Genomic DNA, 24189 nt, shown 5'->3' on the forward strand with positions numbered 1-24189 from the left:
TTTTCAAGGATTTTTACATGCATGTGGATGCAATTATGGGTCAGAATTCAATGATCTGGGCTCTTCTCATTATTTATCAAAACCTGAACTGTGGAAGTAATGTTACCAGATCAGATTTCACATTTCATCCTGCCCATAAGTGACTCCTGGACTTAAATAAAGAAAAATGCACCCATGAAGAGATTCAACCAGATAGTTTCTGGGGCTCGAACTCTAGAGGAACCAGCACCCAAAGCCCTTGCTTTCCAGTAATCTGGCTTTGTCACAATCTTTATAAATCCTTAAAAAAAGTCTGTTTCATTGTCAGCATCTCTGATATTTGCAGTCTCCACCAAATCTAAGTGACCTTGGACTGTATACCCTGAAAAGAACGATGACAAAAATTCTGGCATAGCATTGACGATACACATCTAATTTGTATGAACTTCTCTGTATCTATGTATAGAATAGGTAATTTTCTCCATTTCTATAGGTATTGATAGGTAATGTCCAAATCTTAAATCTTCACACCTTCACATGGTATCTTACATCTTTTTAAGATCTTTTAAAGGTGCTAATGGAGAGTGTGTAGGGTGATCCAGGACACCTGTTAACTAACGAGGTTCGGGATTTTTCTATTTAGTCCAACTTTCACAATTTTTTTCCTTCCAAGAACTAAATGCAACGCCAGTTTAGTTAGCACAGAGATGACTTTAATCATTATTATCATTAAGGTTGGAAAAGACCTCAAAGATCATCAAGTCCAACCGTCAGCCCAACACCACCATGCCCACTAAACCATGTCCCTAAGCGCCTCATCTACATGTCTTTTAAATACTTCCAGAGATGGGGACTCAACCACTTCCCTGGGCAGCCTGTTCCAATGTTTAACCACTCTTTCGGTAAAGAAATTTTTCCTCACGTCCAATCTAAACCTCCCCTGGCGCAACTTGAGGCCATTTCCTCTTGTCCTATCGCTAGGATAGGACAGGGTTAGAGCTGATGCATCACATCCGAACAGCACGAGGCATCCTTGGCCATGCACAGGCAAGTCTCAAACCCTTTCAGAAAAATACATGATTATTCCAGCAAGATCTGGACTCTTCTACTTGCCAAGTGCAATCCATGTCTCCCAACAGGGAGCCATGCTTCAGGTGAAAATTAAAGAGTGTAATTTAACCACAGGTATCTTGGATCACTCTAGGTGATCAGTACAGCACATATGGCTATTTTGTTGGTTTTTTTTTCATGCCACTGATTTAATGGTGCAAAAATAATCAGAGATGCTTCTCTTCCCTTTGTATGTTGGTAGATCTATATCGGTTCCAGGGTCTTGCCCAGCCAGCAATCCCACTGCTCTGAGAACTTGATCAAAAACAAGGGGTGATCATTAGACTATATTAATACGGAAGGGTTCAGGGGAGCATCAAGTCCAATTCAGCAGATTGTACCAGTAAATTTTGGTGCGGGAAAGAGAAATGCTACACAAATGTTATATATATTTTTATATATATATTCACACACACGCGCGCGCACACACAAAAAAAGTCTTTGATAGGCTTTCTGTGTTCTAGTAAAAATAGTTGGCAGCTGCAATCTGTGAGACCAGAACTGGCTTTTGGGCTGCCTGCGATGCCCCGCTGCAAATTGTCTCTCAAAGGCAGACGCTTGTATTTATCTGGCAGGTCGAGCTAGTGCCTGCCTGAGACAGAAATAACCTCCCATTGGGACACACACAGAGCTCGTAGATTTTTTGCCTGGACCCTGCAGAAGAGGAAGATCCTTGAGGCAAGTTAGGTAGTTTGATTTTTGCAGAATTCAACGTTATCTGAAGTTGGAGGGGGGGAGAGAGAGAAAGAGAGAGAGAATTAGTGAAGAGATGTTATTTTTGATCTTGTATTTAAAGAAGCTTCCTTTGGACAACTCGGCTGCTACAAAAACTGGGTAGGCAAGTGTATTAAGATGGGAAAGTCTGATACGAATCTGGGTGAGCATATGATCTTGCCTTTACCATGAGCCACCTAAGACCTCCAGTTTGTTTCTGCTAATCTACCCACTGTGTTTTCTTGGCTTGTAGCTTCCTGGGGCACCTCCGTGTTTGGGTTAACCCAACCAGAGGTACCCCACTGCTAGGTGGGGAGCGTGTATGGTTCACGTCTATGCAACGACTCTGCTCCTCCACCGGGACTTCTGGCACTGTGATCCCATTGCCAGTTACGCTTACAGGCTCACCACACTGACTTTTATGTATATCTTATGTATACGTGTAACACTTTTATGTATATTAAAAATAACATAAATGCGGCAACAGACCTGAATTTCTCCTTATAAAACAGAACATAAAAGCGAACACGTGTCAGCTCTTAGACACATGGCAGCTACCGGGGAGTGCTCTAACATTAGCAAGAAGAGCACAGTAAGATAACCTGCACACCAGAATATTACAGGGCGACTGACAGTATTTGCTCTTATCTTGCAATTACAGTAACAGTCTCCACTTCAGTTTTAGTATCCAACTATCTAATCTCCTGAAAGAAACAGGTCAATATATGCATTTTAAAAGCAAATTAGTGTTTAAAACATTAAGACAACTGTTTGCAGTAGTGAAATGCCTTGGATTTCAATTGTAGTATATTAGGTAGGGGTTTTTTTTGTATTTTTGGGGTTTTTTTTGTTAACACCTCTGGTCTGGGTTTGGAATGTCTTAAAATGCAAATGTTTAGAAATAACAGGAATCACAATAAAAATCCCATTCTATTTTTTACACCTGACACTAAGATAGGAAAACATTAGCTGATGTTGGAGCCCTACTGCCAGCAGGTTTGCATTCAGTGCGAAGCTCCCCCTGCCGAGGCTCTCGGTGGGTTCCCCAGCAGGAGCTCCTCAGCCACATCATTCCGTGTCCTCCATCATTGTGGCAGCAGGAGGGGATGAGAATCGTGTGCTCGTGTATTTTTGAGACACCAGAAGAGGCTTAACTATTTTACTTTTGTTCTGTGTTATCAGTTTTAGTTATTCTCTCTTCCTCTTTGGAAGTTTCCCCAGTGCAACAACCTGTGTCTCCTAATGTTCCCTTTCTTTCCAAAATGAAAACATCAGCTACAAAAGCTTTTCAGATCAATACCTGTGAATTAAGCTCTTCTTATAGAAAAATGTATGATAAAAGATTTAATTATGTTGGCCAAGTAAATCTTGTTTTAAAGTGACAAAGAAACAAAGAATTTAGGAGCACTGTGTATTTTACAGCCAGATAAATTTGCTTGAACAACAGATGTTATTATCCAAGCACTTCAAAAATAATGAATCAGCCTTTGCCACAGAGTGAGGCTCATTTGCATATGATACGTTCAATAACTGCTAGCAGAAACTAAGCTAGGAAGGCCTGCCTCACCAGTGCCTTCACACCAGTGTTTCAAGCAGAGTAGTTCAGTGACTCAGAAGGCTACAAATCTGCAGGAGGCTTGGTTTGTTTTTGCTGCAGGGCTTGACGTCCTTTGCTTACCTCTCCGTCTTTGGATTCCAGCCTGAGCTCTGTCCTGCACGTGGCTTTCAAGCTGCCGGCCTCGGCATTGATCTCGATGCCTTTTGGAGCCTCCATCACCAGCGCGCGTGTAGGTGACTCTAGTCTGTAACAGAAAGGGGAGTTGCAGAGCTCGGTGGGTTGAATATTCATGCTTAATCTCAGGCTGTCATCCTGCACAGCCTGACTGCCCATTGCACGGCACCTTAGGACCTGCTGATGTTCAGATCCACGCCTGGTTTAGTCAGTGGAAAGAATTCATGCACAGTGTGGTAAAACACATCACAAATCCAATCTGCTAACATTTCACATCAACTTTGCTATGTTGTAAATGCTGGAACAAGATGCAAGGTGCAAGAGCTTCCCCCATGATCAACTTGCTCATATGCAAGATGTGAGGTTTGGAAGGGCTTAAGGGCATAAGGAAATCAATGAAAAAAAGAAAGGCTGAAGACCTCAAAATTCCTGGTCTCCACTTCTACGCTCACATTCCACTGCTTACAGCCAGGCCGCCCTGTGCAGTGCTTCGACCCCTCCTAACCGTCCTACGCTCACATTCCACTGCTTACAGCCACTGTGCAGTGCTTCGACCCCTCCTAACCGTGGATACACCACACAGGGATCTGACAACCCTGTTACAGCACTGGCTAACACAACCAAACCTTTTAGTTCAGGCAATTGGGGTTAATGCCGTAAGACGCAGAAGCGCAAGGTTCAGTCTTCCTTGCTGATTATCCATTCATAGGTCTTGTATTATACTTGTCTCTTCTTTATAATAGTGTCTTATTACTTTCTGTATTGAAAAGGATAATAAAAACCAATTCTCCCTCTTTGGGAATATCCTCTTAGTTGATTTTATCACCATTTATTTACTGTACCATCACAAAATCTAGACTATGATCTCCCCAGGTGAAGCAGGCAGGCGGACTGGAACAGAAACTCCTCTGCTTCGACTGCTTTGGGCAGGCAGCACTGACAAAACTGAAGCACAAGGGCAGCACAGAACCACCGAGCTTACTCGGGCAGCTTTTAGGATTTGCTTGCATTACTGCAGTGGCACTTCAGCTGTTTCTCTACTCTTCATATATAATCATTTGTGCAAGTAAGTGTATTCTTAAATGGACTCCTGCTGGTACTGAGACAACATTACGGGAGACTGAGGGAATTTGGCTGTATTTATTGCAGCGAACAGTTCAATAAAGCAAAGGCACAGTTGCCTCTGTGTGGCACTTTTCAAGTTATGACTTTCCCCCTTGTTGGCGTCTTCATATTGCTGCTTTTCAAACATCATTCCCTCAAGACCCCAAACTCATCCGTCATTTCCTGGCTGACTCAACTAAATCTAAATTTCAGGGAAGAACTGAGGCATATGCAGCCCAAGGAATGAGCATGGTCTCATGGTTAGCAGCCTCTGCACAATCTTTCTGAGCTGCTTTTCGTTTGCTCTCTGCAGGGAAGCTACATCTTACATAAACCTTCTTCTGATCCCTCCACTGGTATCACCCCTTGGCTGGTTCCTGTACGAGGAACCTAAGGTTAAGACTGCTGCTACTCACTTTTTTTTTCCTGATTGAATTGCAGATTGCATGGAGGAGAAAAAGCTTGCAAAGAACGATTGACATTAAATAGTGCTACCTGGGATATGATTCCCTCTGACCTTCCAATTGCAATAACTGCCTTTCCAATATCTGTTAGAATTTCTTTATGGTAAAAATAGCCACAGCACACAGCCTTAGGGCTCTGGCACATGCACTCTGGTGGCTTTCACTATGGTGGCTTAACACACTGCCTGCCCCACATTTTCCCTGGAGATTTCTGCCCAGGGATACAGTACGCTCTCTTCCTTAGTGGTGCAGGTCACAAGCTGGTATCTACCCTGGAAAATGAAGGACGCTCTGCTTGCACTAAGCCCCCAGGATCTGAGCTGCAGTGGCTGGAATGCAGGCACATATTCCCTCCTGCCGCCTCTGCTCCAGAGGCAGGATCCTCCAGAGGAGAAGCAGAGAGCTGAGGCCAGTAATATCTTAAGTCACTGTAGCTAAATTCACCAGAGGATGTGTCCAAACCCCAAGACAGCTGAGCTAATCTGAGGATAAAATAATTCCTAAGAACCATGGCCAGGTGACTCTTCAGCTCTCCAACATCTTAGGGACTCTTCAATTTCTTTGATGTCTTGGCTGTCTCAGTGTATTTGTTCATCTGTTAATCTTGTAGCTCTTCTGCCCACTGAGAAACAAATCTTCTAAGTGCAAAACAGTGTTCAGACACCATAGTGCAAATGCACTCATTTGCAGCAGCAGCAGCTCTCGATTCCTGCCCTGTGCCGGAGCAGCCTCCACACCAGTACTTTACTGGAGAGTGCAGAGAGCTGGGAAGTCGGCGAATGTCTTCCCATGGTGGGGGGGATCAAGAGGGACCTTCTTGCATATCTTCCCCTCTGCACACAGGTCCCCATAACATCAAACCGAGTTGTTCAAATCCATGCTTTGAACAAGCTACCAAGTACCTGGGAGTCTATTAGCCAACATTGTCCCAAAGTGACTGAGTTGTTCTCCCTCCTCCACCCAGTGAAAACCTACAGGCAGGATAACACTGATAAAAACCCATGCAATTAGACACATCCTAATCCCTACAGAGCTTCTTGCCTGACAAATGACCCTCTCGAGCACCTCCCGATAGTCCATGGTGTAACGTGGGACAAGCACACAACGCTGGGGCTTTGCTGCTGCTCCGTAACCCACCCCGCTCCCTGCAGCACCACGGGTGTTCTTTAAAGTTAGCTGAGCTGACCCCCACTCTCTCATCCTAAATCACTAGCTCAGACAGCTGCAATCTTGCTGACGTGCAAGCCATGTTAACCAAAACCCATCCCTTTAATGTTAAAAATATCATTTTGAAGCCCAGGGGCTTTTTTTTAGAACCTTAAAACTATGGAAATGAGTGCAAGTACTATAACAGCAAAGTGTAGCTCTTCCAATGACGAGAAACTTGGGCTTGCAGCCCACATGGTTTTGTACTTATGCCGTGGGTTTGGAGTCTGACTCTTCTCTCTCTTACACGTTCAATATTGGTGTTAACTCCATCTGTTTGCATAGGACTTTTGTCCCAATTTATGCTACTGTAAATGAGGACAGAAAGGTCTTAATAAAATTTTCCTTGACATATGATTGTAAGGGATTTAATTTGATTATTTTCTGATATCCTGAATGAATCCCCGAGACACCTGTCCTTAAACCAGGAGCTGAAAAATCTATGCAAAGCCAGATAAAGCAGTTGAGGAGTTTATGCTCTAGGGGGTTTGAGTAATGTTTACCAAATACTTTCATTTGAAGCAAGTGTTTAAGAGACACTCTGCTTTTAAACCTAATTCTGTCTTCCAGAGCAGAACCAATTTGGAGACTGATAATGAAAGAAAATGATTTAGTGATGAACAGATAATTTGTTCAAAATCAACATTTGTTTTCCAGTGTGATACTCTGGAGTTTTCAGTAGCATTCACATCTCCCGGTTAGGTGTAAGCCCGTACTTACAGCAGTAGGCTGGAAAGGCGGCTGCATGAATATAGATTGTTTCATTATTTGCTCCTGCTCTTGAATTTTCCATCCCAGCAATTGGCACGTAAGCCCTTTTTATTGACCATGGGTGTTGCTTATTTTTGCTCCAATATTTCCAGGACTAGATTCTGACCTCTCTCAGAGGGCTGTGCAAGGAGGGTAAATTCACTGCTATCCACAGAGTTACAGCTTGCTGAATTCAGGACCGAGATAAGCTATTTCCTCCCACTGCCATAAAATTGCTCCTGTCCCACCTAGTCTCCTAGTAGGCAGACGAAGAGACAGTCTCCTGTCTGGGTGACGACCTACAACATGGGAACCTCTCCTACGGATCCCAGGGTGTCATGTAAGCCCAAAATTTTAAAAGAAAAGACATAAGTAACAGGATTTTCAGAACTATCAAAGTACCCGGGTTCCACTTATTCAACAGGTGTTAGGTACTTTTGAAAATCCCACTGAGCACCTAAATGCCACAACAAATCTGACCCTTAATCTCAGTTCTTAGTTCTGCAACAGAGGTAATAGCACTTCCCAACTCCACAGGGAGGATGAAAAGATAAATATATTAGTGGTTGTGAAGTGGTTACATACTGTAATAACTGAGGCCAGGTAAGTATCATAGCCGAAGATAGATGGCTGGCAGATGGATAACTGATCTTTCCAAAGCTGCAATATTAGGCTCTTACCTTCATCAAAAATACTGTTAGTCTGGTTCCTCCCACTGAGCACACTCAGCCTGCATATCAATGTGCGAGATGATGTATGCAGGGGAAGCCTTTCTCCAGCTCACCATGCTCAATGGACAGTGTTAAATGTGCCTCTTAAGCTCTTTTACTCAAACCTATCACGGAAGCATCTCACATTTTAAAGAGAGGTGATGGCACACGTGCATCTCACGGTGAACCCCTCTCCTGCTATTGCTGGAAATTCTGTGCTCCTGGGAATCAACAAGAGAGCAAAATTTTCAGTGCCATCCCTGCTTTGCTTTGAAAACTTCAGCAATAATTTAAGGGAGGTGAGCACATGAGTTTGTATTGTGGTTCCAGTGAAAGTCATTCTCTTGGAAAGAATATTACTTACCCAGATTTCTAGTTTTCATTTCCTTCCTCATAAACGGTCACATTAATCACTCCAGCAGCATGGATTATTTCCTTCTTGTCCCTCTCCTCTCCTCACTCCCTCCAGGATAATGCATCGTTTTCCTTACTACTATGAACAGCCTTTTGAATTTGGGGAGAAGAGAGGATATTACAGATGCGAAGGCAGTACCACCAGCAGCTTGGGGCTGCTGACGTGCTTCCAATAAAGTGGACATAATTTCCTTAAAAAAATAAAGTTTAATGAGAATAGTTCAGGGGGAAAAATACTCGCCTGGGTCCAGCATTGATGCAAACGGGACTGGGCAAATACAGGCTGATTCCTTGGAGCCCATCAGCCTGTGGAGAAGGACTGGGAGGGAAGTGATGCTATCCGCACCTCCGCGGGGAAGGGCTGGTACCAAAGGCTGCAGCACAGTAGAGGGATGATCCTCAACATGTGAAAGGAGTTAACGTGAGCTGGGGATCCATTGCTGCCACATTTTAATTTTTTTTTTTTTTTTTTTTTTTTAAAGGAATGACCCCAAGCTTCAGAATTTCTTGTCCCCAGCTGGGGATTTTTCTGTGTGGGGCACAAACTTTGCTTGCAGTATGGAAATGGAAAGAGAAGTTTACTCTCGGGAGGTGAGAAGCATATGATGCAGGAGTGTGGTAACATGAGCTAATTTAATTTTGCTTAGAAACCTCTGGACTGAGAATAGAGCATGTATTACTGCAGCTGTAGCCCATTATTCCTAATGACTCTAATTATTTCTTATGGTATCCATCTGACCAGCTATAAGACTTCACATTGAGCATAAAATTAGCCAATGTTACCACTGTGCCTGCTTACATCTCATACAATTGGTAAATTATGCTAGCAAGTAAACATAGAGCTCCATCAGTTTGCTGGTAATGAACCAGTATCTCAGGTTGAAATTTGTTTTAACTCCTTTGTTTCAATGAAATCAATGGGATCACCCATTCGCAGTGACTTACACTTCCAATTCCATTATTTGTGTGTTACCTTATAGATATCTGTTCATAGAAGAAAACACAGTACTTTTCTCCCTATTAACTGGAAGTTAATTAGCTTTTACTGAATTGCAAAGAAACCATGCTTAGTTTCTAACTCTAAAATGCTTTTGAACTTTTTTTTTTTTTTTAATTTGTCTTACCTTTGCTTGTACTGGAACAGAAAAAGTTTGGGAGGAGGAACAACGGGTTGGGTCTGGACTCACCTGGTGAAAACCCCAACTGATCATAAGTTCAAGAAAAGTCTTGTCATCTCCCAAAGAGCAAAAGGCTCTGCCCTGAGCTCTACCCTTCGTCACTAGATTTCCTTCCTACTGGAAGGTACTGCCATTTCATGAGAACAAAATAAGCTAAAATATGGCAACAACAGAGAGCCTAGTATAAAACAGGAAAGCAAAAAAGGGAGCTGGCCTCAATACAGCAGAGTGAGAGGTTAAAATCAAAAGGGGAAAATGCACAATGTCTTTTTCCAAGATACCATGATTTTGACAAAATATGACGTACATGGCACAGTACAAAAGCAGCAAGTACCCCAAGAGCCTATAGAAGAGATCACCACTAATAAGAAAATATGTATCCCTGTTATTTATTGCCTAGCATTGACATAAATCTTTTTTTTCGATTACATTTTAATGAAGCTCACCAATTACTGTTTGAATGGGGACATCTGATTACAGTCTCAATCAACAGAAATAAATCTTGCTTATGGAAGGTTTCCAGGATATTTTCTTTAGGAGCATTAATTACAGAAGTAAACAAGGATATATTATTATCATGTCATCCAACTGTAAAACCTGCCTACCGCTGTAAATACTGTTTAGTCTGAGAGCATGTATCACCATAGAGTTTCCAGTGTTTATGCTGCAAATCTAATAAGTGACAATTCCAGTGCAGCCATACTCTGAAACAGATTTTTATGGCTGGTGGTCCAAAGCCTAATGTAATTCCTAATATGATCTAGTGGACAATGAATGAAAATTCTTTCAGCTATCATCCACAAACCATGGTTAATTCCTACGGAAAATCCAGTTAAATCTGTCAGAGACGTGACAGGAGCAGAGGTCTAACGATGCTTTATTGGAAATTACAGTTCTCTAATTGAGCCAGAGATAAGTCTGGTTCAAATGGCAAGGGGTGCAACAACTTTGCTTCTCTGTATTTGGGCAACACAGATGCTAAAGAGACTTTGTGCAAAGCTGAGTCAAGAGAAAGAAAAAGGAATTGAGAAAATACTGTTAATTACTCTTGTGCTTAAAACTATTCATAAGCTTTAATATTTCCTTGGATAGGGAACCTATCCATGCTGCATGAATAGTCCTGCTTGGACTCTGCAAGTGCTGCAGTCCCTGATGGATGAATGAACGAGCGAGAGTGTGTGCGTGTTTGTGGGTACCTGTGTGCTTGCTCCATCCTCCCCTCCTGGTGCACTGCATCTATCAAGTCCTGACCACTTCTCCCTGCTTCAGCTCTGCTAATTCAATCTCAAGCTAATGCCTTAAATCTCATTTTACAACTTTCCTTTTCTTTTTTTTTTTTTAATAGAACTCTTACAGCTGCAATACAAAAAGAAGTGCTTAATCACAAGAAGTGTAATAAATCTGCTGCTGTTTTTGCTAACTTCAGCTTAGCACCAAATGAACCAGTTTATATATTTTTCACCTAGTTTGAGCTGCAGGTACTGTGTTTAGCGAACTTCTCCTCAACAGAGTCCATGCTAAACCAATACTCTCCTGACCATATAATGGAAATATCTTAATATCTCTTCAGAGACTACAACTCCAGGAGAAGGGCTAATTGAGTAACAGGAACAGTTTGAAACCATTACAAAGCAGGTCAAAGCCAGCATTAGGAAGATACTCAACTAATATTCAAAGAAGATTTGAGTGGGTCTAGACAAATGAGGAACCAGAGGAGTTTGTAGGCATGGTAATGGCTTGCAGCACTAAGCAAGTGAGAACCACCTTTCATTCTCCTCTGAAAAAAAATGTCATTCCTCAGCAAGAGGAAAAGTTCGAGCACGCAGTTCCTCCCAGCACACTGCAAATCCCCCGTTGTAGTCTTCCAGTACACTTTGCACTAGCTGAGGCTTATTCAGAGCACTAAAAAGCAGTAAAACTAGAAAAACATGGACGAATCAAAATACAATTGTAAATTCTTTGTGATTGCCTACCATGCTACAGCATGGGAACTGCTGAAGGAGATGTAATTATGCGAAGTTGTCCTAAATGTTTTAGGGTTTGGGGATTTTGACTTTTAAAGTAGTCTCTGTAATGGTTTACAAGAAGCCAAATACAGTATTTAGAAGACAAAAGCAGAGATCAAACAGAAGATATCAAATTAATCTAGGGAGAAAAAGGATACTATTGAGATCTAGTTTCATTATGAACTGGAGAAGTGAAGGGTAGAGATTGTCAAAGAAAAGAGTACAAGACTAATTTTAACAAAGTGGAGGTATGGCTGAGAAAATTAAAATCATGTGGATAATTAAAAAATTCTGTTGCTTATAAATCAAGGAAGGAAATTATCATAGAAATTGGGAGATAGTCGAAAATGATGCGTGGTAAATATAGATGTGGTTTAAGAAGATGATGTGTTTAAGTGGCCAGGGAAGGGATTTGGGGATGCAAAATGAATGATTCGTATTCTAAATGTAGAGATGACTGCAATTTCACTCTCCTTACCCGGTGGGTGTGAGCAGATCGGTCTTGCTCCGAATCCCTACTGTGCCTGACAGACCCGTGCGGAGAGCTGTCTGCAGGATTACCTCCGTCCTGCCGTGCTCAATCTTTCAGCCTTAATTGATAAGCTGGAACATCCAGAGTCATTAGTGTGCCACGTGGTGGGAAACCTCCATGTAACAGCGCCTGGCTGCAGCCAGAAGAAGATGCTGAGTGGGTGGGGGCCACATCCTGAGCAGGCACAGTGCCACCTTGCACCGCTCGGCAGAGGTGTCATCAGCTGAGAGCATGGGCATGATTAATAAAACCATAGCAATTGTAGGTGGGACTGAGAAGATTCAGCCCGTAGAGTATAGCTCTGTATGTTAACATAATCTCTCTGCCAGGAACCAGCCATACGAGACACTATGAAATACAGGAGCAGAGGGTCAGCTCTGGCTGGAGGAAAATCAAAGGACAGATGTCCCCTCTCCTGGCGTGATCAGAAGTGGGACAGTAAATGACATTATCACATAGCAGACTGAGCTCTAACTAAGCCATAGTGCTGCTACTGATGTCACTAGCTGGAACTTAAGAGCCTGTAATTATTTTTATTACAAAAAACTCACCACCAAATGTCTCTCATCACAAGTTATGTAGTCAGGGTCAAAACTGGTCAAGCAACGGTCTGGAAATTCCTTTGTGGCTGCGTGTGCTAACCAGAGGGCTTGGAGCTGCAGCATGGCCATGCCTCTGCTCCCGCTGACCACAGATCTCTGCACTCCCAGCGGGGCAAAGTAACAGGCTTGGTAGTTAGATGTGCCCGATCTACTACCTAAACCACCTTTTTTTTGCTTGTCTGATATACCTTGTTATGTAACTTATTGCAATAAAATAAAACAAATAGAAACAAAATAAAATACTCCGCCTGTTGGGTGCATTAATGAGTACGCGCATTTCACGCATAGAGAAAATAATTACTTTTTGTTACCATAATTGCCTAAACCACAAATGCATTTTTCAGAAACAAAGGTTGGGCTGGTGTAAGTTTCTAATTACAGGTTGACAGCTTCTAATTAAAAGGCATAAACTGGAAGAAACCCTTTCAACCAGAATTACAGAAGAGGCTGCGAAGATTGGGCATTATCTTGACGTGCTGTCACCAAGCCAGGGAGAAGAAAAAGAAATAGAAACAAAGCGTTGCAGCTCTTCATCGGGGCCACTGACACTGCTTGCTACCTAACAAAGTGCTGCCATCAGGAACACGGAGGAGATGAACACATCACAAAGTAGGTCTGTGGGGCCACCGAATTTCATACCAACCCTGAGCCACTGGAGCGGGGAGAGGGACAGCTATGTTCTAGCCTGGAGGTAACAGCTGAGGCTTAAATGGGCTTTTTGCTGAAGTTTATACTGGCTTCTGGATGGTGGCAGGAGGACAAAAGCCACCTGAGTCGGCCTAAAATTATAAAACCCAATGGAAAGATGGTACTTCAGTCAGCTAAAACTTGCTAGATTAATCCATAAAATACTTGTTAACACAGACATTATGCAGTGCTCTACTTCGGGGTGACTTTCATGTGCAGTAAGTGGTTGACCACTGGGTCAATTTGGGCCAACTCTCCACTACTTTCATGGTTTGCTCTTCTACTCTACTTTGGAAGAAGGCTGCACGATGCATTTTTTTTATCTTATTCTTCTGTTTTCCAGGGTGTTAAATAATGCTGCTGAGCAGACCAGCATGTCATCACTGACAGAGAAATCACTTTCTTGTGACAGCTCAAGGTACTCAAATGAGAGGATTACTGGCAGGGGTGCAGTGCTATGCAAATATTGCAGTCATTATCATCAGTACTTTGCATGCAGTCTTCTACATCAGAACTGCTTTACCAAGAGAAGAAATGTTGATCTAGATTTCCATTTTTAAATTCTTTTTGAAGTCTATCTGTCATGGGATTTTTACCTGCTGTTTGGTCAGACATAAAGGAAAAGGGTCAGGTAGATTAAAATCTCACGTGGATAGCGCACAGGTTCAGCCTACAGTGCTTTCTGCAGCGATGATTTACTTTTCCTCTTCTCTGATGATTTATTCTATTCCTTGTAGAAAGATTGGACTTAATAGTAAATCACTTACAATAAGAAATATAGAGATAACAAAACTAAAAAGGATTTGAAATGTTAGAATAAAAAACCTGCTGGAAAAAAAGGTGTGTCTGTATGCATTATATACTTGGTGATACCCTTTGGAAACATGTACACACTTGCCTAAGTGGATTTGAAGAGCTTATTTAGCATGACAAATTGGCCACCACCTGATGGCTATTTCTGAAAACCCATTTATAGACCTTCAGACACTCATACTCCTGTGGCATATCCATTCATTGTACAGTCAATTTATAATGATTCCACCAAATTAAATCTTTATTAACAAACTTATCGACTCTGGCTTTGACTTTTTGTCCCCCCTTTTAATTAACTGCAGTAATGAGACAAGCAACATCCAATATAACAACTGACCAAACATTTTGTTTAAAACCTGCAGTTTATTTCAAGCAACTTCACAAAAAATGAAGGCTGAATTGCTATTTGCTAAATGTCAATTTTCACACTCTGTTGAACCTTTTCTGAAGCTTGTCAACCACAAATCTATAGTTATTTTTCCCCCTCTGATCAGAGCTCTATAGAGCATATAACAGGTTTTCAGTTACTTTTCATTTTTATGCAGAAGATGTACCATTTGCTGTCCCCAGTATACTTCACAAAATGGTAAATATGCATAAATTGTAAATCTAAAGGGATGCACATGCCAAAGTTGTGGCCTCTTTCACAGTCACAATTTACACCAGCAATACAGTTGTATGTTTGCATGCATAAGGCCACAGAAACGATCCAAACTCCTCAGATCCAGCCCATTATTATGCAACAATACTGCACCATTCTCCTTTCAAATGTGCTGGGCTCCTGCTCAGAGTTAAGGAGGTGTTTCACCCTCCAGACCACTCGTTCACAGCCTTGCTCCCTGATTAGAGGCACAATTCCTACTTCCAGCTGCAATTCCCTGCTCTGCTGCCTGGCAGACACAAAACAGCCTCTCTTAATCACAAGCACGCACACACTTCCTTGTACAAGCAACTGTGACCATGCACAGAGATGTAGGACTTGGCTCCAGTGCGAAGAAATACCTTTTACAGGGTCAAAACCACTGGCAATCACTAAATTTGACCTAACTTTTTCCACACTTATTACTACTTGCTAAAGCTGGGATAGCAAAGAGGGATGACAAAAGATGCTGTCTAGGTCAGGATACTACCACTGAATAGGGCGATAACCAGTGTCTAGTCTGATTTCTGGCATAAACCAGCCTGGAAGTCAGTTGCTCATTACTGTATCAAACCTAGCTGAACTGAAACTTTCCTTTTAACAAGACAGCCAATTTTTAATAAGTATCCACTGACGTAAGATTCCCTCCGTTACAGCACTGCTTTGTAACCTATTTTGACAATTTGGAAAATTTTCCTGTGTACAACTCACAATGTGCAGTAGAGAATACAAATAAGTGAAAAATGAACAGATCTTCTCTGGAGGAATGCCAAGAAAAAAGCCAAGGAACGGGCAAGACTGCTGAGGACAGAGACAGAGTGGGGCCCAGCGCTCCTCCATGTGACCGGTTGCCATTTCGGCACCGAGGAGTTTGGCAGGGCAATGGGAGGGATGGGGAGTTTTTGAAGAAGTTAGTCTCAAAGCTCTTTGATAGTCTAGAACTGAAAATCTTAGCTGTTTGAGATTTCCAACTAATTTCTTGCTTTCAAATATGCAAAGGAAAATAGGTTGGGAAACGGTGCAGAGAAGAAAATAAAGGGATTGTGTGGGTGGGTGGAGGGAGGAATGGAGCAGAGAGAGAGAGAGATCGGGAAACAAAAAAAAAACCCAACTTGCTGAAAGAGAATATAGAGATGTCTCCAAAGGGACTACTTTAATTCTGGGAATAGGATGTTTTGCAAATTCTTAGCATCAATTTATCTTCAACTAAAAATGAAACTGTTTTCTGTTTATCTTTTGCATATAATCACTCCTGAGTAAAACATATGTTTTAAGGTAAGGTTTGGCAATCTTTCAAGAGAGATATGCTAGATGATATTTTTCTTAACTTAAAGAGAGGCTGAGTCTGGTGGTGGCAATTCATCATTTGCTGGGAGATGACCATATTGGCATGAACCCACCTCTATGTAGGGCAGGAACATCCCTGTCTTGCTCCACCTGGAACTGGCGGGCACTGGGAGCTATGAAGCACTGCTGCTCACAGGTGCTCGTCTCAAGAAGCTGTGATCCCTTCTCTTGGCTCCGCTTATGCTATTTGATATGTGCCACTGTGCTATCGCTGGCATCCATGCTGTAGGTTGTTGACCTTGTTTGTTTTAAAGTATAGAAATCTGTTCTCCAGCTCCTTGGGTCAACCACAGCAAAATGAGAAAAAGTTCAGCATTTCTTGACTTCCATGAGGTTCCTTCCATCTTTCCTTGGGCAAGTCTGCGTTTTGACTGTAATAACCTCCCTTATAGGACTTTTTAGCAGATAACAAAGAGCAGATAACAGCTGCTAATGGAAGAGGTCAAATGGAGGTGAAATGAAATGGATTAAAAAAAAAAAACCACAGCAAAATGAGAAAAAGTTCAGCATTTCTTGACTTCCATGAGGTTCCTTCCATCTTTCCTTGGGCAAGTCTGCGTTTTGACTGTAATAACCTCCCTTTATAGGACTTTTAGCAGATAACAAAGAGCAGATAACAGCTGCTAATGGAAGAGGTCAAATTGGTGAAATGAAATGGATTAAAAAAAAAAAATGAACTGATGACAGAAAAGCGCTCCATACCACTCAGTGGCATAACCACTTCCCAGAACAAGTTTTTATCTGGGAATTTCATTTCATTTTACTCTATTTTATTTTGATTTTAGAAAGAGAGGCAGGCAGGTAGGAGGACTGGCTTTGTGGTTGAAGCACTGGAATTCAATTTCCAGCCCTGTGATGAACTGCCTTTGTGACCATGTGCGAGCGCATTCAGTGTTCCCTGTGTTTATTGCAGTATAGCGGTGGTGGGGATGGCTCAGCACAGCCCAGGAGGAGTAATTCTCCCCAACATGGCAAAGTGATACAGGCAACTCTTTGCTGCTGATTTCTCCTAGTACCCAAGCCAGCTCATCTGAAAACTTTCCTACAGCAGACTGCCACCTCCGCTGCAGAGCATGGCCCTGAGCCATGACCTCCACAAGGAACTTCACCAGATGGTTCCATGTGGTGGGAGTGCCCCCAGGTACACAGAGGTAACCCCACTGACTTCCCAAGTACTGCCTTTAAAAGAAGTCAATAGAGTTACCTTGGAAACATAACATGGAAAAGGAAATTGGGCCTTAAAATCAACCTTAATTTTTCCTTTGCATGGCCAAACAAAGTAATAATAATGAAGAAACATTGCAAGAGAAAAAAATAATTGTGGTTATTTTACGGCCTTCGAAATCAACAACAATCAAAGCTGTAAGGCATAATTTTTTTTCCTGGAATTCCCTGCTTTTTCTGAATTGCCTGCACCCTCATGGTATCTCTCAGCAGTCATATTAACACTATATATTGATTGTCTGCTTGGTAGGCAGCAGGAGGGAAAATAAAACAGGCAGGAACTTAAACGCTGTTTGGGTTCCTCCGGTGCATGTGGAATATGGACAATTTTCTGTGGGTGGCCACCACTGCTAAAACCTTCTCGGTGAAAATTACTAACATGGTCTTCACCTGTGTCCATAACCAAAGCCACCACTGAGCCAGGCAGGGCAGAAGTTAGGGCATGTTTTTTCCCTTCTCTTTAAGATGCTGGTGTGTTTCTGTTCTTTCAAGCAAAAGGTACGTGAGATGTCTTGATTTCTACCATTCGAAGCTGCCACTCTGCCAGGTTTCCAAATGTCACCTGCTTCCTGTAGACAGAGAATTGCTATGTGCTAAGGCTGGCCCATCACACCCCTAGCACGGGGAACACCGAAACTCAGCATTCCTTGTAACACCCCCATGTCCCAGCAGTCAGGAGTGGTTAATTCCAGTTCCGGAATAGCGAACCCAGTCCTCACTTTGTGGCCTCAAGAAAATGAGGACATTTGTCTCACATCCATGCACCACGCTGAGGAGCCACGTTCAACACTGGACCTTCCAGTCCAAACCGGTACCGCTACCACTTAACGTTACCCAGCATCACTGCTGGGATAAAGCACTGGAATGAGTCAACCTAACAGATCACTTGTTTTGACACTGAATATCAAGCCTGCCATATAGAGCTCAGAGAAATCTACATATCTGTGTCACAGAAATACAGTAGAAAATTTCCTTCAGAGAAATTTCCTCAGTGGGGAGGAGGCACTCAAAGCTGGTTACCTCCTGCCCCTCCTTTCCAAGACGTGTAAATAACATTCTCAACATTAATGACTCACAGATTTTCCCAATATTTCCTTTCATTTTTCATGATCAGACGTCAAGTTGCCCAGATATCAAAATACAACTTTTCAAGTTGGATGCAAATATTGACCAAGATTTGGCTGCGATTTAGGAAGGTGAAGAACCAACAACCCCAAACCCATGGCAGTACATCAACATGCCAGGGAAGTGTTTAATACTGAGAGTCCAAAGCTTCAAAATGGAAACTTTGGTGTTTTCTGAGCTGCTGTTCTAAAACACATTCTCATGTCCATGCAACATCCCAGCATCCCAGTTTATTGTGGCAGTGGATATTTGTTTTTCAAAGCAATTTAGAAGTGGATGAGAGGCAACAGGAGTCAACCTCGGTTTTCTCCTGCCTCAGCCCCTGCACTGCTACACACCACCAGAAAGGTAATTTCAGCGTGTTATGCCTGGTCTCCTTTTGTCTTTTCTTGTTTGCTCAAGACACGGTAGGTGCAAGGACTTTCTCTTTCGCTGTCTACACAGTATTATGCACAGTAAGAACTCATTTCATCTACAGCATTTAGGAACTAATCCTATGTAAGAAAATATTAGCCAAACATGCTCTGGTTACCCAAACTCAATTAGCTGTGAATTGGAAAGGAAAATATTTAAAATAATAGGACTATTAGAAAAGACTGGACATTTGTAAAGATGTTTACATGCCTGATGGCCTATTTTTAAAATTCTGGTGTTGCATCTTCCTGTGCCCATTGCATGTGAAGGAGGTAACTGTATCTTATCTTCACGCAGTATCTGCTGCTGGATCTTCTGGCCTAAACGATTTTCATTCTTACGTAACACACCACATTAACACTCAAGAGAAGGAACCTATTTCATCCCTGGACTCAGTAAAACACAGACAATGGGATCATGAGTCCCATCACACAGGTCTCTCAATAGAACCTGACTGGCGTAAACAGGAGGGGAGAGGGAGACACCTGCCTCTCACAAAACTTGGAAATTGTGAAAGAATGACTTTTCTGTCCCTCATATTATTAAGTTCACTGCAGTCCTTCCCTCCATCTTACTCCAATGATTCCCACAGTCCTCTTTTTTCCTGTGTACTGCTATAGAGCAAGTCAGCAGGTATAAACAACATTTGCTGCTACCCTAAAACCGAACATTTGCAATTTTTAGATATAGGTGATGACAGTAATGGAGTACCCAGGGCAAAGCCACTGAAACCACACAACCCCCCCAAACCAGTACAAACATCCTTTGCCACTTCAAAAGAGTTCAAACAACTCCATCCCGGCAGCATTTGTGGTGGACGAGGTAGGACCTGCTTTCCTGCAGCCTGCAGAGAGCCGAGCTCCTCCAGCGGGAATGCCTGCCCGGGGCTGCGGGGCACGGCCGGCTCTGGCAGGGTGTAGCGGAGTCACACCTGGGGGCAGGTTTTATCCAGCGATGCTGACTACACTCCTAGTATGCTTCTACAGATGACAGTATACAGAGTATCTTTATCTCCTCTAAAGGATATCTTTTATAAAGCAGTCACATCCTGACAGTCATGCTGCTTTAACTTTACTGCTCTAGTTAGAGGTATAATGTGAGGAGAGCTTAAAGAGATATAACTGGACAGGCCTGTTTTAATTGTTCCCACTAGACCTGTGCTCTGTGACCTTGGACATCTACAGAGCCATAAATATGAGCTTTGATTGCTGTTCCCATAGTGACTGGCAGGAAGAACACACTGGAGGGTGGACTAAGACCACTTCAAGCAGGCAAGCAGCAACTGGAAATGATTAAGTTCAGAAGCTCTGGGGACACTAATGTCACTGCAGGCCAGCCAACCTGGAAGATAAACATTGCTGGGCACTGTGAAAATGATTTTTCTATTTGCTTTCCACTGAGAGAGTGAACTAGGCTATACTATAGGCACCGGGCTTGGCAAATGAGACCGTGAGCTCTTCTGAGGCAAATTTACCAGTCCTTTCTGCTGCTGGAGATGTCAAAGCTACTAGCGGGGCCTGTCACGTTTGTGCTGTGCACACTTACTGTTGAGGAACAGGAACATCATCCCTTGAGCTCAGTTAGACCTGCAGAGCAGGCAAGGCTGATGCACGGAGAACATTTCTACGTGGAGCAACACACAACGTGGGAGGCCAAATCATCCCAGGCAAAGCTGCCAGGTACCTGGGCTGTCCCTCTTCCAATGCCAAAGCCAGCGTGGTTACTTCTATAGTGCTCTGCATCGTGCACCGAGGGCTGTCACAGGGTTTGGTGTGGAAATGGGAGACCTTTGGCATCCCACTCCAAAAGGGTAAGGACCTGGTGGATGCACTTGGGGAGTGGAATGCAGCTTGTCCTGCGACTGTGACATCCAGCTCTCACTCTCACTGCGCTCTGTGCTGTGAATACAGAAACAGAACTCAAATAGCTCTAAACTCTCCTATTTCAATGTAAGAAATGGTAGGGTTTCAGGAAAAAAGTAGAGGCACATGCTGGTGGCCTGAGTATATATAAAAGCAGCTCAGGAATATTTATATTAGCAGAGTGCACAGCAGGAAAAGCTGAGCTGTGCTAATGGCAAAGCTGCCAGAGTACATCTGAGTGACTGGCTCAATAGCACGGCGTGGTGTGCTCGCTGCCTGCCCATCCACACGCAGCTTCATTAACTCCCCGGCAATCAGGGCCTTACACATCACAGAAGAATGGAATTTACACATGGTCAAATCTAGCATCGCCCATAGATCACTCAAAGTTATAACCCTGAAAAACACAACAGCCTCACCATCTCCCTGAGTATATTAAGGTTTGGAATGGAAAATAGCTGTTCTACCATCCAGGATAAATCAGTAATTATTCAGATGGAAAGTAATACTGAATCTACCTGTCTATACACTTTGTACACTATCTAAAGTCTCCAATTCACATAACTCTTCAGACTTTGGTACTGTGGTAACTTTAATGCCAAAAGAAAACAGATAAGCCAATAAAAGAAGTAGTACAAGACACCACTTCTCCATTAGCACTTTCACATATACGCATAGGTGTGTTAAAAAAACATGCTAATTCTGACATGTTTTGAAGTCAAGATTACATGGTCTTTTATGAGAAGTTTAGTGGCACCCCACAGGGACACGCTGTACTATTCTCATGCGATAACTGATCATCCCGGTCTCGTCTGTATGTCTCTAGCCTTTCACTGAAAGTAGATCCCATCATTTTTCAAGTAGTTGAGTCAGATTTGCAAAGTCTGCACATTCTTATAGTGGCCACAAGCACTTAAAGCATCAGCTATTTTTTTTCTAAGTCTGGTTCCTCTTTTTTTTTTTTTTTAACCAAGTAGAAAATGCCAGAATTGTCCAACATTCTTTTTTAAAATGACCAGCTTGTGACCCCCTGATATTTATACAGCATAGACCATCATACCCTGAAAAATCAAGCATTATAAAAAATGAATCTCTCAAATTAGGTGCTCAAATGTCTTAAGTTACTTTCAGAAATATTGACTAATAATAATTATTGCCTGCTCTGCTTCACTGTTAATCTCTCTTTCAGAAAGTGCACTTCTTGAACTGTAGAAAATGACACTTTTAAGAAGAATTTTGCATTTTTCTGACTGCAGCAAACCATATGGAGAGTGGCTGACAGGTCCTGATGGATAACACATGTACTAGCAGCTTCCCAGAATACTCATCTCTGAAAAGAAGGAAGCTCTACAAAATGGCCTGGATAGCTCCATAAATCAATGCGACACTGTTAATTCCTGACAGCTACTACAAATGAAGGGATGGTCAATTTTAAGATTGGTCCTACAAAACTCTTGTAATCATTCTTTCAAAAGAGCCATAAACTCCACTTGGGAGCAAGAGAACCATTATATACAAATACTTGGTGGATCTGTTGAAATTTCAGCCTAGCTCCTGGAAGCTAAGAAGTAAAAGCGCAGTCAAAGATGTTTCTTTTGTTTATATTTTTTTTTTCCCTGGAAATTCAAATCTAAAAAAGCATTTAATTTGTTGTGGAATAGTTCAGTCACACTGGCAGGTTAGCTAGGGCTGTAACCTACCACAGCCTGGACGAGGAAAGCCAGACGTTAAGGAAATAGTATGCACTTTGCTTCACTCAGAAACAGAGAACTGGCATCCAGCTAGAGGCAAGCTTCCTCAGAGATGATTATGAACCCAGCCCTCACTTTGGTATTGCACAGACATTTTGACATACTGCGTGAGTCAGAGAAACACTTTTAATCTGTATCTGAGCACCTTTGCCAGCAGAACTCCCATTGCATTGACACCGCTTCCCCTTTCAAGTCACATCAGTTCACCAGCTATGATGCAACATCATTGAAAATGTGCATGGATTTATTAGAGGTTACAGCATAAAATATGCAGGCACCTTGAAATATATTTCAGACTGTGACAGCAGACAGAGAGACTGAATGTATGTCAGAGGTTTATGATGAACTCTAAAGTGTCTTCATTTAAGAGGCAGCATCCTTTTTTATAGGCATCCTTTATTGCTTGATTTATTTTTACCTATCTGTAACTAACCTCTAGACTCATAGATTTAGACTCCTGGTGTGACGTTGCTTGAATGCCGTGCACTTCAGAACTCGACAAAATGTTCTGACAAAGTCATTGCTTGGTCCTCTCTCACCGCTCAAAACAATGCCAATGGATGGAGAGATTAAATGCTATCCCACTGCTCAACTGAGAACCCATAAAATCAACATATTTATTGGTTGTTTTAGAAAATTTGTCACATTCTAAGCAGGAAAGAGCAGGAAAGGACTACGAGAGATTTAATGTTCCATTTTCCACTCTCTTTAGCTGTATTGCCCTTGGTGTTTTCAGTAAGACCTTTTTTTGCAAAGAATTAGGCATGAACTGATGGTGGTGAGCCTGAGTGAGTGATAAATTACTCTCTTCTTGATACAATCAGTTTGATCCCATATAGCAAAAACTGAGCATTTATGGACTTATGCAGGGCATAGATGGGCCAAGTCCCATGCTAAGGCAGCTACCAGATCCCAGGGCTGAATTCAGGACCCGGGTTGTTTCCAGATGTGCAGCACATGCAGAAATGCATACAGTGTGTTTACAAGAAGACCTCATTAACTTGAAGTGAATTATACAGAAGTGATCAAGGGACATAACGTGCTGTGTAAGGGCATCATTACCTCATGACTTCATGGGAACTTTTTTGAATAAAGGCAAAGCACTGGCTACAGGATTTAGCCTATTAATACTAACACCAAAACCCCATCGGTAATCCCACATTACCAAACTTTCTGTACTTCAAAAAGTATTAGTGAATTACGCCATGCAGTATGATATACACCTAAAGGTTTGGATTTGGTGAGAAGCAGAAATGCATTGCCCAAATCTCCTGGCACCGTACGGTTGGGACTGGCTTTTTCCACTGTGCTCCCAGCACAGCTCCTTCTGCCCCAGGGGAACAAGAATTGATTATCTGGTACTGGGAGGTTTGGAGGCTTTAGGTAGAAATGAAGAGCAATTACGAAGGACTTAATTTTTGTACCCTAAAAGGCTCTGTCAGCAATGTCATTTGTAATTAATTAGAAGTGTATAAACCAGATAAAAGCCTGTTACAAGTCAAGTAGTTTTTAAGCCAGGGAACTCTGGGTTTCAACTGCTGGCTGAAAGCTCAGGACCTTTCCACAAGTTTCTCTGTGCTTTCCAGGTGATCCTTCTGGCAGCACTCGAGTTTCCAAAACAAAATTCTTCAGGTTTATAACAAAGCTTCCATCTTTAGACAGATCTCCTCAGCTGATTCTTGTAAGATAGCCTGTTTTTCTAAAGAGACTTCTATTGCAATATGAATTTATTACAAACCATTTCACATGCACACATTTTCAATCATACCTTGTGGGTCATAAGAGAGAGAATTTAATTTCGGAAACCTTAGGAAGCAATAATAAT

The 24189-nt window shown here is 42.3% G+C and overlaps 1 protein-coding gene across 6 annotated transcripts in view; it reads right to left on the reverse strand.

Annotated features, from left to right (window-relative positions):
- Positions 1 to 1478: 1478 nt before the first annotated feature.
- SGCD (sarcoglycan delta) overlaps positions 1479 to 24189 on the reverse strand; it is a 253138-nt gene continuing 230427 nt past the window's right edge. For all 6 annotated transcript variants that reach the window (XM_009285792.2, XM_009285795.2, XM_009285797.2 and 3 more), the window contains 2 exons: positions 3482 to 3605; positions 1479 to 1807 (listed from right to left, as the gene is read on the reverse strand). In XM_009285792.2, the coding sequence (XP_009284067.1) occupies positions 1634 to 1807; positions 3482 to 3605 (298 nt within the window). In that variant the 3' untranslated portion in view covers positions 1479 to 1633. The remainder of the gene's footprint in view (positions 1808 to 3481; positions 3606 to 24189) is intronic.

Source organism: Aptenodytes forsteri, unplaced genomic scaffold (genome assembly GCF_000699145.1).
Source record: "Aptenodytes forsteri isolate BGI_AS27 unplaced genomic scaffold, ASM69914v1 Scaffold54, whole genome shotgun sequence".
In the NCBI taxonomy this organism is placed as follows: Eukaryota; Metazoa; Chordata; class Aves; order Sphenisciformes; family Spheniscidae; genus Aptenodytes; species Aptenodytes forsteri.